The sequence below is a fragment of the Papio anubis genome, chromosome 1 (genome assembly GCF_008728515.1).
Source record: "Papio anubis isolate 15944 chromosome 1, Panubis1.0, whole genome shotgun sequence".
NCBI lineage: Eukaryota > Metazoa > Chordata > Mammalia > Primates > Cercopithecidae > Papio > Papio anubis.
In genome coordinates, this window is record NC_044976.1 from 145,847,250 (window position 1) to 145,867,796 (window position 20,547).

General features: G+C 35.4%; 1 protein-coding gene across 1 annotated transcript in view; it reads left to right on the plus strand.

Annotated features, from left to right (window-relative positions):
• The window catches only part of USH2A (usherin), a 790,277-nt gene that overhangs the window by 431,358 nt on the left and 338,372 nt on the right, over positions 1-20,547 (plus strand). Inside the window, exon 35 of the mRNA XM_021927201.2 lies at positions 15,958-16,109. Coding sequence (XP_021782893.2) covers positions 15,958-16,109 — 152 coding nt within the window. The remainder of the gene's footprint in view (positions 1-15,957; positions 16,110-20,547) is intronic.

The following is a 20,547-nucleotide window of genomic DNA, read 5'->3' on the forward strand; positions in this document are numbered from 1 at the left end:
CTTAAAGCACACACTTAGAGACCTAGTCCTTTTGCTTAAGATTTCATCAGCCTGGTAATCTGTAGATATTCTAATGAAAGACAGCACATAGACTTGTCTTGTTTGCGCTTTGCGTGTCTCAGTATGAAAGGATGTATTTTTACTGTGATCAGGATTTGTTAATAACAACATGGGCATAATTAAGAGAGAAGCATTTGGCTGCGCGTGGCGGCTCACGCCTGTAATCCCAGCAATTTGGGAGGTCGAGGTGGGCAGATCACTTGAGCCCAGGAGTTCGAGACCAGTCTGGGAAACATGATGAAACCCTGTCTCTACCAAAACAAAAAAACAAAAAACAAAAAACAAAAATTAGCCATGGTAGTGTGTGCCTGTAGTCCCAGCTACTTGGGAGGCTGGGGCATGAGAATCACTTGAACGTGGGAGTCAGGGGTTGCAGTGAATCACAATTGTGCCACTGCACTTAAGCCTGGGTGACAGGGTGAGACCATGTCTAAAACAAAAAAGAGAGAGAGGGAGAAGCATGAGAGCTGGGCACCCATTAGACATGGTCTAGGATCTTCTTGAGAAGTGAAGTGGACCTGAGAAGCTTATGGAAATATTTTCCTAATTTAGTCTTTCATATTGGTCCATCTTTGTGAGAATTTATATGTGAACATGTATCAAAACGGTGGCAATCATGTCAAAAATAATAGAAACATCTTAGGAGGCTGATTATTTTTGTAGACTTACAGGTAGCACCTTGAAGACAATAGAACATTATTAAAAAAAAATTTGGCTCAGTGTTTTGAGCTTTTACATTCTGCCAGTAATGGATGGTAGAGAAATCAGTTAACTATAGATCTTTCATATACGCTCTATATATGTTGTCCTTCACATTAAGAGATGATGCTATAGAAATAAATTTTTATAATGTATGCACATGAAGATGTATGTATAAATACAAATTAAATATTCTATACATGCATAGAAAGAAATACTTGATTTCCTGCTAACACTAATAACACTAGTAATAATAATAATAGCTATAATTTATAAGAATTTGCCAGGTACTTTAATTCCCATAACTAGCCCATGAAATAGGTATTGTTATTTCACAAATGTGGAAACTTAGATTTATAAGTATTAAACAATTTAATTACTCAAAATCAAGACAGCTGATTAAGCAGAAAGGTTGTACAAATCAAAGCAAGGTGTGAATGACAAAACTTCATGGTTTTCTTCACTATACTACCTGCTTCTACTTTTTGTAGAAAGGCTTATAATGTAGAATTTAATCTAGCCATATGAAAACAAAATTTTGTTACTTTTACCTGTTCAATGTCCTGTTCTTAGTGCCAATATTTAAAATTCATAAGATCTGTGTTCTGGTTTTTCTCTGGTTTTAGAGAGGTAACTGTTTGGTATTTCGTTTGATTTTCTTACTTTTTATTTTGAAATAACTTTATTTTTAAATGGTCAAAACGTGATTCTATTTTCTTTCCTAGAAATGTTCAGTTTTAATAGGTGAAATGGATTATGGAACTCAGCGAATCACTTAGGAAAACTGCTTGACAGTTTTGAGCAAACCTTGTGTAACTTTTATGAAACACCTCCAGTCAGTTTGTCAGGTAGAATTTCCCAAGCACAGTCTTTTTTAGATTCCGTTGATTCCATTTTTAGGAGAGCATAACAGTAATAAGGCATTATCCCACAATGTGAAAGCTCTTCTCTCTTTTCCTTTTTTAATTGAAGGATCAAGTATTCACACAGGGAGATATCTGCCACATTCAATCAACTTCTGGACCTTGGGGGGAGCCCTCAGTTGATACTTCTATTGCCATGCTGCACTGGAAAAGACAAACAAATATATTTGGAGCATCTATATTCACTATGCATGTTATTTTTATGACACACTAAAGCATTGTTGTTTAATTCTTACAGTAAACAGAATTCTACAGTGTAAATAGAGTTACCTTGTATTAAATTTACTTTGTATTATACTTGCATTGAATTTCCTTGGTTATATATGACAACCTATTGAGCACCTTTGGAAATACAATTTGACATAACATGATGAAGAGGCACAAAGATATATATCCCAGTGGATACGCTTTATGGACAATAATCATCCAGCTTCCTTGTGAAAATTAAACACCTTAAAAATCCTATCATTATGGAAACAGAAAGGTGATAAACTTGAAATTCCTTCTGTTGTACAGTCAATGGGAATTAAGTATCCATTTTGTGGCTCATCCATTGAAGAGCTGAATGTCTAGAACTAGATTAAATTAAACGGAATTAAGCCAGAACCTGACCCCCTTTGCCACATGGCATGTTACAGTTTTATTTTGCTTCAGCTGTCTTACTGATTATTAGTACCAGAGAATAAGCAAGAAAAAGCCTGAAAAAATACAATGTGGTACGATATAATAGAACAAATGATATTTTTTATGCTGAATATTTCTTTTTGCTTTTCTAGATTCACTCTCCTTTTCCACTCTGTCCCATGCCCTGCAAGGCTGACCCTTTCCTCACAGTGGCAGTGGGCTTCGTCTCTCTCTCTGGCTTCCTGTTGGTTTGTCCATGGGCAGCAACAGCAAAAGACGAGAGGGTGAGAGGAGTGTGGAGTCTCAGAACTTATTCCCTTTGGCTGTCTTTCTGCATGGCTCTGGATTCCAGGGCTGCATTCCTCTAGTAAACGCTACAGTTCCTATTCAAAGGCCCTTTCCTATAGCATCAGGTTTCTTCAGGTTCCTGAATTTGTTCTCGCCCTTTCCCCTACAAACATAAAGATGTTTACTGACTCCGAGCCGACTAGTTAGAATGGTCTAGCAATCCTAGCTAGTACTAGCTGGGGATGCTTTATTATCACTGTTTGCTTTCCCTTAACCCTGTCCGCATCTTTGTAAATAGGAGTTCCACTAAAATCTCTTCCATTGCCATTTGAGTGTCATTGGTTTCCAGTTGAAACCCTGACTGATTCCTAAATTTTACTTAATCCACATTTAACACAGAGAGGTGTTTTGTGTGTGTGTGTTTTGATGGGAGGTAGTGTGTGAAGATACATTTAAAATGACTTTCTTCATGCTAAGAGTGGCAAGAATAAATAAGTGAATAAAATTTCCATTTTCTTAAACTTTGTTTCAATACAATAGACATTTTAAAGGCCAATAAGGAGAGCCAGGTTCTAGTGGCAGCTTGCTGACCTAATAAACCCATCATATTTAATTTTTGCAAATAATAATCAACTTATTAATATATCTTTGAAAACTTTTCTCTTATTGTTATAAAATATTTGTTTGTTATCATTAGTGAAATAATGACTTATGGCATCTTCCTCTTGATGAAGTAGCTCTGAGTGCCAAGTTTAGCTTAAAGGTCAGTTTCAGCTGGGAGCAGTGACTCAAGCCTGTAATTCCAGCACTTTGGGAAGCTGAGGTGGGTGTAACACCTGAGGTCAGGAGTTCAAGACCAGTCTGGCCAACATGGCAAAACCCCATCTCTACTAAAAATACAAAATTATCTGGGCATGGTGGCAGGTGCCTGTAATCCCAGCTACTCAGGAGGCTAAGGCAGAAGAATCACTTGAACACGGGAGGCGGAGGTTCCAGTGAGCCGAGATTGCACCATTGTACTCCAGTCTAGGCAACAAGAGCAAAACTCCATCTCAAAAAATAAATAAATAAATAAACAAACAAATAAATAAATAAATAAAATAAAAATCAAGGTTAGTTTCTCAGATAAGCCCCATTATGTAACTTACCCAGACTAGGTTAGCATCCACCTCTCCCTTCCTTATCCCATATTTTCCTTCTATCCATCTGGTTTTTAAAAAGTAAACTTTACATCCACATAATACATCTAAAGTCTAGTCTGTTCTTTCGTTTAGATTGAAAGTTTTGTGAAGGAAGTAACCATGACTGTTCTGACAACTTCTGTATTACCAGCATGCAACACAATGCCTGGCTCACAGTAGCTACCCCATAATTACTGATGAGCCAGATGATGATCAGAAACCAAATCTAAATCCAGCAGACTTACAAAAATTATTTTACAGTATGTAGTAAATACTTGTTTCTTTGCACTTTCTGGACTTAACTGGAAAGTAATGAATTTTAAGTGAAAAGATAGCACACAGATATAAGAAACTATTGGCTAATGACAGATAGTGTACCAGGGAGGAATACAGACCTGCCTAAGCTTATTTTTGAGAGATATTAGTTTAGTTTTTACAAGAGAAGTGCAGCACATGACATAGGTCAGAACTGGAGGAGATAGTCTAAGGTGAGCTTCCCATAACAAGTAAGACTTTAACTCATACTACAAGCAAGGGACAGCTCTATGTGTGGCCATTCTATGTGCACAGTGCTTATTACTACTAAAGCACATTCACATATGCTCACTTGTTCGATTCTCAGATCAACTGTCAGACCACCAGGGCAAGGAATATTATCCCATTTTGTTGGTCAGGAAATAAAAGCTTAGTGAGTTTTTGCTATCTAACCAAGTTTTAAAGGTATGTGATCATGATAGAAGTACTGAAGTGGATGGAGGAAGAGCCCTGAAAAAGAAGGCAATTGGCTTGGAAGCTTTTGACTTTGTTTTGAAATAGTGCCCAGAACAGGAGAGGCACTCAATAACTAACTTGCTGATTGAATGAATAATTACTTACTTAAAAGTATATGCACAAAATTGATTCAAAATAATTGGTCGTATAATTTATCCTGTTCTGCAACTTGCTTTTTTCCTCTAATTCACATGGAATAAACATCCTTTTATGTCAATAGGTGTAGTGCTCCTTCATTTTTCCTCAAGGCTTAATAAAATGCCGTTGAATGAAACCACAACATTTATGGAGGCTATCTGGTAAATGATTAACATCCATTCCTCCGTACAACCACATCTCATTAATGCCAGCTAACCATTAATTATAAAAGATGTTGGCAATAAGGTTTGGTGCTTGGACTAGTAGATAGTCCTCAAATGGATTCCCATTAATGTGGATTTGGTATAGTCCTTGAGTGAGTGTTACAAGGAGTGTTTAGCCAATAGTTATATCCTGAGGAGTCCCCAAAGTTAGAGGAGAGGACCCTGAAATAGCTGTTAAGCCTCCTGTTCTAAAACAAAATCACATAACAGGGTTTAATGTCAAAGAATGAAAAGGAAAAGAAAACTGATGGACCTATTTTAATATCAGACAAAGAATGCTTTACAGTGAGCAGTATTATTAGATATAAAAAGGTAGTTTCATAATAATAAAGGAGTTATTAAAATTAACATTTACTTTTATCAAAATATACTATAAATACCCACAAAGATGAGTAGTAAGAGAGATGATATTTAGAACACATGTAACCATCAGAAAACTGTATCCAGAATATATAAAACATTCCTACACATCTATAATAAACTGGAGTTAGCACCTGAAAAGTCATTTCACAAAAGAAGAAAAATAAAATGTCTGATAAACATAAGAAAATGGGCCAACCTCTGTAATAATCCAAAAGTAAAAGATAATACCAAAACAAGATATCATTTTTTACATCTAATACTGCCAAAAATGTCAAAGTCTGACAATAAGGTCTTTTTGAGGATATAGAACAATGAGAACTCACATGGACTCACATGTACACTAGAATTGACACACTTTCAAAAAGAGATGAGCACTGTCTGGTAAAACTGAACATATTTCAACAATTTCTCTCCAGGACATTTGTCCTAGAAAACTTGTATACATGTGCTTCAGGACACATGTACAAAAATATGTATAATTACACTGATGTCATAGCTAAAATATAGAAACATTCTAAATATCTATCAAGAGTAGAATAAATAAATAACATTTGCCCTACAGGAATACTACACAGAACTAAAAATGAGTGAAGTATGTCTACTCTCAAAAACATGTATAGAACTCATGAATATTATGTTACACAAAGCAGGATGCAAAAATTATACATACAACATAACTCTATTAATGTAAGTTAGAAAACCATGAGAAACTTGCTTATGTTGTTAAGGGATGCATTTCTCAGTAGAAAAGCAAGCATGTGGTTCTTCAAAAGTCCTCATAGTTATCTGTGAGGAAGGGAAAGGGCTCCAATTATAGACAGGAGATTTCTGGGGTCCTGGCAACATTCTATGTTTTCAACGTGAGTAATGGTTACATGGCCTTTGGCTTTTAAATTTGTCATTAAAATGGAATTGATATTATATATACTTTTATATGTTATATTTTATTACATGATTTTTAAAATGTAGAAAAAATAGGTATATGGAAGCTGTAAGGTTGTATGCACTGTGGAGTCTGAATGCTTCAGTGCCGACACATAGCTCTACCACTTCCTAGCTGTATTAACACTGGGCAAGTTACCAAACCTCTCTAAAACCTTTTTTTGTCATCTATTTTTTCTCATCTGAAATAAAAACCATTCCACTATCAAGAGTTTTTCCTGAAGATTAAATGGTACTTGATTAAAACACTCAATCCAGTTGTTATTGCTTTAGCATGAACTTCTTTGGACTTTAAAGTGTTTGTGTCTTCTTACCTGGCATGCTCCCCTGCACAAGAGTATTTTTTAATTTAAATATTTTATTTTGAGATAATTATAGATTCACAAGCAATTATAAGAAAGAGATTACATGTATCTTTAATTCAGTTTCTCTCAATGACAACATCTTCTGAAACTATAATACAATATCACAACTAAGATTTTGACACTGATACAATCAAGATACAGAACAATTCCATCACAAGACATAGTTTTTTCTTATCCTCAGACTGAAAAACAATTCCCTTTTTAACCAGGAACAGAAGGGTAAGTTAGTTTTTTGGAAGTTGGCTTTTATGAGATTGTTAACTTCATTGTTCATGTTTGATAAAGGAACACTCTTTTCTGAATAGTGACATTATCATACCATATCGCAATCTAACACATTCCATCCCTAAGTGTCAAAGTTTTTTTTTTTTAATTAAAAAGAAAGTATATATAACTGCTGAAGATGTTTGTCTTGCCACAGATTACTGCTGAAATGCATCATTCCCACATCCCTGCCTCATTCACGACTACTTCCTATACATTCAGGAGAAGATGACTTTAATAATTATTTTTCCTGTTTGATGTTTTTGACCATCTCACTGTTACTACCTCCATGGTCTTCCCTACTCCAGTCTATTTTATATGTGATTCTAGATTAATTTTTCTGTATATGACTTTATCTTGTTGCTAATCAGTTCATAAAAACACTGATGGTCTCCTGTGTATCATAAAATTCCAACTCCTTGTAGTGTCATTCAAGGCCCCAAACTCCCTTTGAAGTTTTGTTTTCTATTAGGCTTTATCCAGTGATATGGTTTGGCTCTGTGTCCCCACCCAAATCTCACCTTGAATTGTAAAAATCCACACGTGTCATGGGAGGGACCCCGTGGGAGATAATTGAACTATGGGGGCATGTTTTCCCTATGTTGTTCTCATGATAGTGAATAAATCTCATGAGATCTGATGGTTTTATAAAGGGGAGTTCCCTGCATAAGCTTTCTTACCTGCTGCTGTGTAAGACATGCCTTTGCTCCTCCTTCACCTTCTGCCATGATTATGAGGCCTCCCTAGCCATGTGGAACTGGAGAGCCCATTAAATCTCTTTCCTTTATGAATTACCCAGTCTCAGGTATGTCTTTATTATCAGCATGAGAATGGAATAATACATCCAGCTACAGGAATAACAACAAATTATTAATCTATTTGGGATACATTTACTAAACCTTGCACTTTCTTACTTCTCGGCAATGGCAAATGTCATTTTCCTCACCAGAAGCATCGTCTTGAAACATAGATTTTTCACATACTACCTTTCAGGGGAGTCACATTAGCTTCATCACATGACTTATTGAATACCCCGCTTCCGTATATGGAAGACTTGACTGCTCTAAAAAGCCTATAGCACTTCTTTAGCCAGAGTGATTATTCCCTGCTAGAGGGTCGTGTACATACTGTCTACTATTTAACCATGTCATTTGTTTGGCATAAAGTCATTGTGGTGCTTATGATGCTTGTTTAACTCTTGAATTGTTATTTAATTATACCTATATTTAACTCTTTTCTTACTTCCATAAAGGTAGATATTATTCTTATTCTTTCTGTTCTTACTTCCCAAAACATCAAGTATAGTACTTTACGCTTGATTGACTTTCAATATACTTATATTAATCTTTTTATTAGGCTAATCTTGATTGCTTTTAGAGGCAGAGCATATTCATTGGTTCTTAATTCAAGTGAAATTCCTAAAAATTTTAGAAGAGGAAATTAGACCAGAAACATGTAACAAGAGTAGTGACAAGAGTGGAGTGAGATTGCCAGTTTCCACAACTGAATTTATTTTTTATAGCCCTGAAAAATGGGTTTGCCCCTCTAAGAATCCATTCCCTGCTCTTTATGACAATGACAACAATTCTTATTTTTTGGAGTTGTCAATGTTGAAGATAATAATCCATAAAAGTGTGTACCCTATTGTCTGACTCAAAGTAAGTGATCAGAGCATTTTAATTTTCTTTTTTAAGAAAGGGTCTCACTTTGTCCCCTAGGCTGCAGTGTAGTGGTGTGATCACAGCTCACTGCAACCTCGACCTCTGCAACCTCGCCCAAGTGATTCTGCCACCTCAGCCTCTCAAGTAGCCAGGCACATTTCATCATGCCCAACTAAGTTTTTGCTTTTTTTGCAGAGACAAGGTTTTGCCACATTGCCCAGGCTGGTCTGAAACTCCTAGACTCAAGCCATTCACTTGCCTTTGCCTCTCAAAATGCTGGGATTATAGGCATGAGCCACCATGCCGGGCCCAGAACATATTTTAAATTACTTTAAATTATTTTGGCCTGGCATGGTGGCTCATGCCTGTAATCCCAACACTTTGGGAGGCTGAGGAGGGTGGATCAAAAGGTCAGGAGTTCAAGACTAGCCTGACCAACACAGTGAAATCCCGTCTCTACTAAAAATACAAAAATTAGCTGGGCATGGTGGCAGACACCTGTAATCACAGCAATCTAGGAGGCTGAGGCAGGAGAATTGCTTGATTCACCTCCTGGAAAGCGAAGGTTGCAGTGAGCTGAGATCACACCACTGTACTCCAGCATGGGCTACAGAGCTAGACTCCATCTCCAAAAAAATTAAAATTAATTAATTTAAAAAATTATTTCAAGTATTCTATAATTTTGAAAATACTTACATGGCATTTCAAGGACTCAAAATTTTACATTCCCCAGAGCTATTCAAAAGTCAAAATTTTCTTTAAAATAAATGAAAACAGGGGTACAACATACCAAAATCTCTGGGATGTAGCAAAGACAGTATTCAGAGGAAAGTTTATAGTGCTAAATAGTTACCTCAACAAGTTAGAAAGATCTAAAATTAACAAACTAACATCTCACCTAAAGGTACTAGCAAAACAAGAACAAACTAAACTTGAAGCTAACACAGATTTTTTTTATTATTATTACTGATTCAATTTTCAAAACTTGACATTGGTCTATAAAGCGTTTTAGTTTCTTCCTGATTCACTCTTTGGAAGCTGCTTGTTTCTAAGAATTTTCTCTAGATTTTCTAGTTTATGTGGATAGATGTGTTTATAATACTGTCTGAGGATGGTTTTGTTGTTGTTGTTGTTGTTGTTGTTGCTGCTGTTGTTTTTGGTAGAACCCCCCCCTCCCTACCAAAAAAGAAAAGAAACCTGGACCAGGTAGATTCACACCCAAATTTCACCAGATGTACAAGGAAGAGTTGGTAATGATTCTCCTAAAACTATTCCAAAATATCAAGAAGGAAGGACTCTTTCTTAACGCATTCTATGAGGCCAGCATCTCCCTGATAGCAAAACTTGTCAAAGACACAACTGAAAAAGGAAACTATAGGCCAATATCCCTGATAAACATAGACACAAAAATCCCCAACAAAGTACTAGCAAACCAAATTCAATAGCACAACAAAAAAGTTAAGTCAACACAATAAAGCAGGCTTAATTCCTAGGATGCCAAGTTTGGCTAAACATATACAAATCAATAAATGTGATTCATAAATCTCCTTGAGTTGGAAATATATTTAAAAATGTGATTCATCACATAAATAGAACTGAAAGCAAAAGCACATGATCATCTCAATAGATATAGAAAAAACTTTCAATAAAATCCAATATACCTTCATGATAAAAGCCCTCAACAAGGTAGACATCAAAGGAACATATCTCAAAATAATAAGAGCTATCTATGACAAACCCACAGCCAACATCATACAGAGAAGGTAGAAGCTGGAAGTATTCCATTTGAGAATATGACCAAGATAAGAATGCCCACTCTCACCACTCTCACTCCACATAGTTCTGGAAGTCCTTGCCAGAGCAATCAGGCACAAGAAAGAAAGAAAATAAATACTAGTAGGAAAAGAAGAAGTCAAACTATCTTTCTTCGCTGATGTGATTTTATGCCTAGAAACCCAAAAGATTCCACCAGAAAGTTCCTAGAACTGACAAACAACATCAGTAAAGTTTTAGAATACAAAATAAATGTGCAAAAATGAGTAGCATTTCTATACACCAATAATGTTCAAACTGAGAGCCAAATCAAGAAGGCAATCTAATTTACAATAGCCACAAAACAGTAAATACCTAGGAATACATCCATCCAAGGAGGTGAAAGATGTCTACAAGACAAACTACAAAACACTGGTAAAATAAATCGTGTATGGCACAAATGGAAAAATGTTCCATGCTCATGGAGTAGAAGGATCAATATCACTGAAATGGCCATAGTGCCCAAAACAATTTACAGATTCAATGCTATTTTCATCAAACTACCAATATCATTTTTCACAGAATTAGAAAAAAGCTATTCTAAAATTCATATGGAACCAAAAAAGAGCCTGAATAGCCAAAGCAATTCTAAGCAAAAAGAACAAAGCTGGAGGCATCACATTACTCAACTTCAAACTATACTATAAGGCTATAGTAACCAAAACAACATGATACTGGTACAAAAACGGAACACATAGACCAGTGGAACATAAAAGAGAATCTAGAAATACAGCTGTGCACCTACAGCCATCTGATCTTTTACAAAGTCAACAAAAATAATCAATGGAGAAAGGACTCCCTATTTTTAAAATGGTGCTGGGGTAGCTTGCTAGCCTTATGCAGAGGAATGAAACCAGACCCCTACTTTTCACCATATGCAAAAATTAACTCAAGATGGATTAAAGATTTAAACGTAAGAACTCATATTATAAGAATCCTAGAGGAAAACCTAGGAAACACCATTCTGTATGTCATCCTTGGGAAATAACTTATGACCAAGTCCTCAAAAGCAATTGCAGCAAAAACAAAAATTGACAAATGGAACCTAATTAAACTAAAGAGCTTCAGCTCAGCAAAACAAACTATCAACAGAGTAAGCAGACAACTTACAGAGTGGGAGAAAATATTCACAAACCACCCATTTGACAAAGGTCAAATAGCCAAAATCTATAAGAAACTTAAATCAGCAAGTAAAAAACAACCCATTAAAAAGTGGGTAAAAGACATGAACAGACACTTCTCAAAAGAAGGCAGACAAACAGCTAACAAACATGTTCAACATCACTAATCATCAGAGAGTTGCATATCAAAACCACAATGAGTACCATCTAACACCAGTCAGAATGACTACTATTAAAAAGTCAAAAAACAACAGATGCTGGCAAGGCTGCAGAGAAAAGGGTTGAATGCTTGTATACTGTTGGTGGGAATGTAAATTAGTTCAGCCACTGTGGAAAGCAGTTGAAGGTTTTTCAAATAACTTCAAACAGAACCACCATTTGACCCAGCAACCCCATTACTGGGTATACACCCAAAGGAAGACAAAGTATTCTGCCAAAAGAAACATGCACTTGTGTGTTCATCACAGTACTATTTGCAATAGCAAAGACATGGAATCAACCTAGGTGCCCATCAACAGTGGGTTGAATTAAAAAATATGGTACATATACACTACGAAATACTACATAACCACAAAAAGAACATCCTGAAATCATGTCCTTTGCAGCAACATCTATGAAGCTGGAGGCTTTCATACTAAGCAAATTAATACAAGAGCAAAACAAACAAATATTGCATATTCTCATTTATAAGGGAGAGCTAAACATTGGGTACTCATGGACATAAAGATGGCAACAGTAGATCCTGAGGGTTAATGGCAGGGAATGGGGAGTAAGGGTTGAAAAACTAACTGTTGGGTACTATGCTCACTATCTGGGTGGTGGGATCATTCGTATCCCAAACCTCAGCATCACACAGTATACCCATGTAAGAAACCTGCACACAAACCTCCTGAATCTAAAATAAAAGTTGAAAAAAAAAAAAAGCTATTGGTACATATTCTGTATTCTAGTTAAAGTAAAAAGCATCTTCTTAGGCTTCAGTTTAAAGTGTCCACTACATTGTATTTGTTAGTTTTTGTTACTCTGTTTTAAGAATCTGAGGTCAATGAAATTAAAATTGTCATGTCAATAGGTGTTTTAGACTGATTGGCTTACTAAAAGTGTGTTTTAAAACTGAATCATACAATGTTTTATATTATATTGATTCTGTTTATATTGAAATCAGCTTAATATGATGTGTGTGTGTGTGTGTGTGTGTGTGTGTATCAGTATAATGTTAGTCCTACAATGTGATTCTACAATTGATCCTTCAGCCCTTCCTCCATATGCTGTCAAATACTGTTTACCTACAGGATGCCAGGTAACTCTGTGTGTGTGTGTGTGTGTGTGTGTGTGTGTGTTTGTCTGTGATCTCACCCATGTTAAAGTTAGACTTCATTCTCATCCACCTCTCAGTTAGATACATTGTGGATACTAAAAACTTTTTGAGCAGTTGAATTAACTGTCACAAATCTCACTTAATTTCATTCTCAGCTTATTTGTCATGTATTCATTTTAGTCTAAGCCCTTCTTTCAATAACGGTCTGCTCTTTGTATATCCATAGTGCCAGATGTCAAGGTTATCTAGCTTCTCAACATAGATTGCTAAGGGTTGACTTGCTAAAGTCCGATAGACAAAAAAAAAAAAAAAAAAAAAAAGAAGAAGAAGAAGAAGTAACTTTGGAGAGACTGTCACTGAGAGAGGATGTAGAAGAACTCAAACAATGACACAAGAATTGGTAAGGTGCAGTCACTGAGTGATGTTTAGGGTAGAAGCTGGGTAAGAACCCTGTATATCTCATCAATCACTGAGGCATTATAGAGTTAGAGAATGTAGTATTTGATGTCCATAATCAAACTTTGAGTCTTCACAAAATGATTCAGTTATATTCATTATATTCTCTGTGAGAAGACAGGTAAGTGTGTAGTACTTACTAGAAAGATTTCCTTCAAAAATGGTTAAGATTTTTAGAGTTCATGCTTAAGGAGATGAGACTTAGTTATAATGAAAATTAACTTCTATAAAATATCTCATTTCCCAATATGTCAGATAAATGAGATATTATGCACATAATCCTAACATAAAAGACATTCTCTGTTCCCCAATTATGTAAGAAAAGGGAACTATTGGTTTAGGTACTTTCTATCTCAGTTGAAAAGCAGGTCAAATAGATAGTATTTCTAGGGTCTTATGGTGTCTTTAAGAGCTTCTGCGACACACTATTTGTACATAAGATTTTTTGGGGGGTTAACTGACTGCTTCACAGACAGTCTGGCACATAAGAATTTTTTTGTCATTGTTATTACCTGATTATATGTTTTTTTCCCTTTAAATTTTCTATGTATTATAGGTAGGTGGTTTTTTCACTATGTGTCTTTCACTTCTCAGCTTTAATTCATTTGTGTCTTTGTGTGTCAAGTATTGAATAGAATTAAATCAAATACTTTCTATAGGTATTCATAAAGTTCCCATAGATGGTCACACCAGAAATAAAGGAAAACAGACACTGGCAGCCAATCTTTTTCTGTGTGAGGAGCTATAAGTGGTACCTGATAGTAAAATAAAGACTCTTTCCAAAAAATTTGGGAATAAGGGAAATGGACTTATCAGAATGATAAACTGTACAAGGTTATCTTCTTAAAGGAAAATGAGTCACAGCAGTAGCTTTTTAAAAGTATTAACTCATTTAAGTAAAAAATGCTTTAATCCTAAGAGAACGTATTGACCCAGGTCTGATTAGTATAAGAGAAAACATTTCAGATATTTAAAACAGAGGATATTTTACACAAGTAGGTTGCTCTCAAGGTGTTGTAAAGAAGGGCTGGAAGAACAAAAGGGAAAGGTGGCAGGTACTGGAAGGAAAAAAAGGATGATTGACGAGAGCTGCTGCTTATTGCTACACTTACCGATTTGACATTTGAACCATTATAGGACACTGCCCCAACCAGAGCTGAAATGCCAAAAACATTCCACTACTGAAGAGGCAGAAAGTGCAGAAGAGATGCTTCTTCTGTCTAGAATGCTTGAGGCTGCAGGTGCTTTGTCCCCTGCTGACACAGCAGCTGTCAGCAAAGGCCTCAGCTCTTGGAGCTAGAAGCTGGTCGTTTTCTTTCTTCCTGCTTCTGTCCTCCTCGCAGTGCCTCCCACTGGCAAAACCTAATAGAAGGCCAACAAGCAAGAGTTGGAAATGTAGTTTGTAGTTTGTAAATTCAGCCGTACAGAACAGGCTATGGAAGCATGGATGTGTGGCTGGAGTGGACATCAGACGAATCACCTTCTTAGCTACTCGGCATTCACATACACCCTTGTACTTTCCACCACCTTTCATTACCAATAACAATCACTCTGTGCTTCCATCGAACATGATACTACAATGCTTTGTACAAATGATGGTGCTCTCACCTCCCTCATCATATTCTTATCTGGGTGCTGTTAATTCCCCTTTTAGTTCAGACACAACCCAGCTGGATATTCTTCAACTTAAAAAAACTAAACTATAAATTAATACCCACTAACCCTATTTACATAAATCAATGGGGAAAGGAGGAAGGAAAATTGGTTACGATATACAAAATTTCTGTGTAATAATCAGAAATAAAACATGACGGCATTTATAATTCTTGTTTCTATAATTAGTTGTGAGGTCATAGCTGATATTTACAACTTCTTCTCCTTGCCCTCAGCTCGTAGTTCATCTGTCTGGAGTTCTTTTATTTTTATTTTTTGTAGAGGTAGAGTCTCACTACATTGCCCAGTCTGGTCTTGAACTTTGGGGCTCAAGTGGTCCTTCTGCTTTGGCCTCCCAAAGTGCTGGGATTACAGGTATGAGTCATCGCACCTGACTTGTTTGGAATTTTTTACCTAGGAGGTCACTGGATCTTCATTACTAAGGGGGTCTATGTCCTTCATGTTCTATCTTGATTGGGTTGCTGCAGATTTTCAATGCTTATATGATTGGACCAGGTCATATAAAGAGATGCCCTTTTGAATGTCCTGACTGACAGACAACATGCAGTAGGAAGTCAGTTTCTCCTCCAAAATGATACCTTTTCTTTTTGCCTGTTATAGGGATGCTATGAAGAGAGGGTTAAAAAGAAGCCAATGCGTACCAGGTGCTTAGAACAGTGCCTGATACATCATGAGTCATTAACAAATAAGGTCGATTTACTTCTGGGGCATATCTATTAAGAATATATTTTTTAGAAAGCAATACAAATTATAAGTATGCTTTACTTATTAATTTTTGATTAATTTTTGAACACACATGGCAACTGCTAACAGGATGCAACAGAAAGATTCTCATGCTGGAACTGGTAGGTTTTATTTCTGTCTCTGTATTAATTAGCTTTACAATTTGATATTCAAGGGTAACATCTATTTTATCCTTTGGTAAGAGACAGAGTCTAGACAAGGAGAAATACCAGAGTCTGTGATTTAATGATTCCATGAAACCAGAAATCACATCAAGAGTGCTTGCTTTCTTAAGATCTTCTTTGCTATTGTCTAGTAGTCATACTGAAAGGCAATTATTATCTTCCCAGGTGTTATCATGAGTTATGGATTATATCTAGATGGTGTATTAATCCACAATTCCTCAGAACTCAGCTGTCGTGCTTATGGATTTGCTCCTTGGAGTTTACATTCTTTCAGAGTCCAAGCATGCACAGCCAAAGGTTGTGCTCTGGGCCCGCTGGTGAGTATCTAAATTTACATTCTAGGAATGTGTTAAATGTCAGATGACACTGAATATTAAGGAAGAAGTAAGTGGCGGTGACTCACCCTCTCCACAGCTAGCCTTTCAAGCAGGATGGGAGATTTTTCTTTTTATAAAAGTTCATTTAAGAGTTACTAAGATTTTATATTCGACATAAATTTCAAGACTGAACATAGGTCTAGTGAAGGGCAGAGTCTACATTTTATTGAAAGAAAGATAAGTTGGCTAGTGTAGTAGGCAAACATGAAATTTTTCCTAATTTAGTGACATATTGAAGGTGGATGTTTTTTTCTTTCTAATCATGGGCTCAACATCTAAGTAAGTTTAAGGTTAAAAAATGAAAATAATTGAAAGTCTGTAAGTGCCACAATATGGCAACACTGCTCCCCAACAGGTAGTTAATCAATTAATAGGTTGAGTTTACCTCATCTATTAGGATAAAACAGTTTTATGTGATACAGCTTCGTAAGAATGGTATTGAAAATTAAATTAATATCAGCTTTTGATATTCATATTTCAGAAATCTGTATCTGAAATGTATATCTATATTTCATTAGCAGTTAACAGCTTGACAATATTATACTTTCTATTCCTAATATAATTTTTAAAACCCAATTAATAGCACATAATTATCATAAACTAGCAGGACATTCTTTAGTTTCAAAACATCACATTACACTTTTGTGCATTTTTCTTGATTAATTAGATTTTGCTTCTTTAGATGGAAAATGCTCATTAGTCTTAGATATTTTTTGGCAATGTTTGCTAATGCCCTATCATTTTAATGCATGCTGTCTTCACTGAAGAGTATATTATATAAATATTACCTTGGAAAACAGCTCTATGTTTTAATTTCTGCTTCCTTATTTTTGATCACACCTCTCATTTTGTTTCAGAGATTGGTTGCTTTCCAAGCAGCTAACACCATCCACCAGTGGAGCTGAGCTGTAGTCTTTATTGCCATTAAGCATTTTATAGCCCAGACCCCTCTGATGGATACTTACCCTTAAATGCAGGAATGGCAATAGGCCAGCTTTTCTTTTCCATTCAAAAAAAAGAAAAAGAAAAAAAAGAAAAAGAAACAAAAGAACACGTCACATGAGATTGAAATTTACACTTTTTCAAAATGTAAGCTGCACATCGTAGTTCTGGTTACAAAATTGGCTCAGCGGTGTCTCCTGATGTTCTGGCAACTTTAAATAAGGGGGACCTGCATTATCGATCTGCATCCTGCACAGATGGTAGCTACATTAACTTTAAGAAATCAAATGCCACAAAGCTTTGACAGGAAGGGGGGAAATAGAATTGGGTTGTAAAACCTAGTCTGCCACGGCTTTGTATATTCCAGACTCAATCTTGACTTACAGCACAGAGTTATTTTCTCCCTTGGTACTTTCTTTATCCTGTACTCAGTATGCAAACGCTTTTCCCTAGTCAATGATCCATCTCTAATCACTGGGATTGAACAACAATGTCTTTATTTAGAACAAGTCAACTATATGCTACCAAGAAGTTAAAGCCCATGGTCTTCAACCGGTTTGCAAAATATTTTTGTCCCCATCACATTACATGTAAACCCTTAAGTGATTCCATATCTGAGTATTTAAATAGCCCTGGATAGCTAGCACAAATCAGAAGGATATTACAGATTCAGCTTATTTTTGTTGATGATTCTTTTTAATGTGTGCTTATTGACTTAAGAAATCTATGAATCAATCTTAAAAAGCAGAGTTTTCTATCATTAAATTATAACATGGTACTCAACAAAATTCAGTCGAACGTGGCAATGGTGTATAACGGTTTCTTAAGGTATTCATCAAAAGAGAGCCCAATATTCTGACATTTTAAATAAAATTTCATTGAAATAGAAAATTTATCATTTCTGCTTTTAAATATTTTGCTGGCAAAAATCAGAATAAATTTTAAAAGAGTTCATTTTTTTGTTCATCTAACATTTCTTAATGATAATTCTTGTTATTTAGATTATCCATGCATGCAGGGAAATACTATTCAATGTTTTCTATGAGAAATATGCTTCACAGTCCCAAATGTGATATGGTTCATCTTCCAAATTGCAACTTGCTCATATAATAAAAAATATGAATTTGGTGTAGTATTTTTAAAAATAAAAAGACACACAGAAGTTCCATATTCTTACCACTTGAATGTAGTATTAGCTTAATTTTTTTTTTTTCCTAATCTGACCAGTTTGTTAGCTATTATTTATGGTGCAGAAGGAGTTGCCCTGTACCTATCTGGAAAAAACAAAAACAAAGCAAAACAAACAGCAACAAAAAAACCCACAATGATTCCCCTGTGGTGTATTCAGTTCTTACTCATCTAAATAATGTATTTGACTCTTATGGAAATTCCAATATAGAAAACAATTGACAATGCCTCTGAACCAAATTTTTAGATGCTAATGTGTATTGTCAAGTTAAATTCAATGAAATTGGAGTTTTATAAATTTTGAAATAATGTAAAAATTAACAGAATGCAGAAGAAACTTTTTAAATGCTTTCCTTCCTTTCAATTGTATTAGAGGGAAACCCTTCACATTTTGTAATATTCTTTAATAAAATACAATAATGTTTTCCATAAGAAAATCACTTTACTTTCTTATTCCTCACTTAGCCAATGTTATATAACACTAGTGGAGTCTAAGATTGAGAATTTTATGACCGTGTCTTGTATTGGAACATTCATTAGATTGATTCTCCAGGGACTCTTTTAAGGATGAAGTGAGAAACTATAGGTCATTCCTGTGTGATACGGCTAAAAAGTTGTCTTGGTTCCTTAGTGATGTCATACTTACACAGATAAATAGACCTGGATAAATACACAAGTACAAACACATTGACCCTTTCACATGTTTACATGTTTGTTTGTTTGTTTGTTTGTTTGCAAAGAAGCAAATAAGTATGTTATTTCAGATATCTAAATCTTAATGGCAATATATAATAGTCAAGCAAATGCTATAGGGGAAGTCTGCCTTAAATGTGCTTAAACCTCTTAAATCCCGATGCCTCCTTAGAAGATATACTTATTCCACAAAGCCCCAGATTTCTCAACTATTACAAAGACAAATAATGTCTACTTTAAGAGAGTTGGTGTAAAAAATTAAATAAAATATCATTTACACAAATTTCTGGTACATTGCAAGAGTTTTATTAAGAATAACAGTTTATGGTGAGGCGTGGTGGCTCACGCCTCTAATCCCAGCACTTTGGGAGGCCGAAGCGGGAGGATCACAAGGTAAGGAGTTTGAGACTAGCCTGGCCAATGTAGTGAAACCCCATCTCTACTAAAAATACAAAAGTTAGCTGGGTGTGGTGGCGGGCGCCTGTAGTCCCAGCTACTCGGGAGGCTAAGGCGGGAGAATAGCTTGAACCCGGGAGGTGGGGGTTCCAGTGAGCTGCACTCCAGCCTCAGAGACAGAGCAAGACTCACTCCATTTTAAAACAAAAGAATTACAGTGTATTGAAGTGATTGTGTTTTTATTGCACATTTGCTCTCAAGTATTTTTTCTATGTCAAGAGAGGTTTCCAGGCCAAAGCCAAGCCAATTTTTACCTTTCCCAAGTGCCTTTTCCTTCATATTCCTTTTATGGCAAGGTAGATAATCAAAAAAGTAAAACGAAAAAGAAAGACCAGGTCAGCAATTTCCAAATTCAATGTATAGTAAAAACTGACGTGTTTATCCAAATACTTAAGAAAATGTTACGAAACATATTTATTTTGAATTAACCAACTATTTGAGGATTATAATATAATTACCTGAAATTGCCGTTAATTCTTCAACTTTTCAAGTCTCATTTTATTTGGAATACTTTAAAATCATTCTATATACAATAATATGAACTACATAGATAGGCATAATAAAACCAACTACATTGCCATAAAATATTAAAATGATGAACTGATATTTTTCTAGCCTAGTTTCTTCATCATTTCTGTACATAACTATTAAACTAAAAACAAAAGAGCAAGCGTTATAGTTCTAAAGAACCCCATAGCTTTTCTCTGATGAAAATAAAACATGTTGTGACCTCATAGTTACTAAAAATTAACACTTTCTTTTTTAATTTATTTTCATAATTGATAAAATGCGTTCACCCTAACAAATAAAGGTTTTATAATTGATAATATTTGCCTACCTAAGGATTTCATGTTCGATGACCTTCTTGGGAGGCAAGAGCCTGTACCTTAAGAATGAAGTTGAAATTATCAACACATTTAGTAAATTGTGAAAGGTCAAGTATTTTTGAGTGATGTATATGAGTTTGTAGTGATTAGTTAACTGAATTTAAGCTAATGATTAAAAGATAGTAAAAAAATTCTGAACTCTTTTCTTCTTTCTTGCCAACTACGTCTTCCTCTGACCATTTGTTTTACTTATGTAGCTATTGAAATCTTCC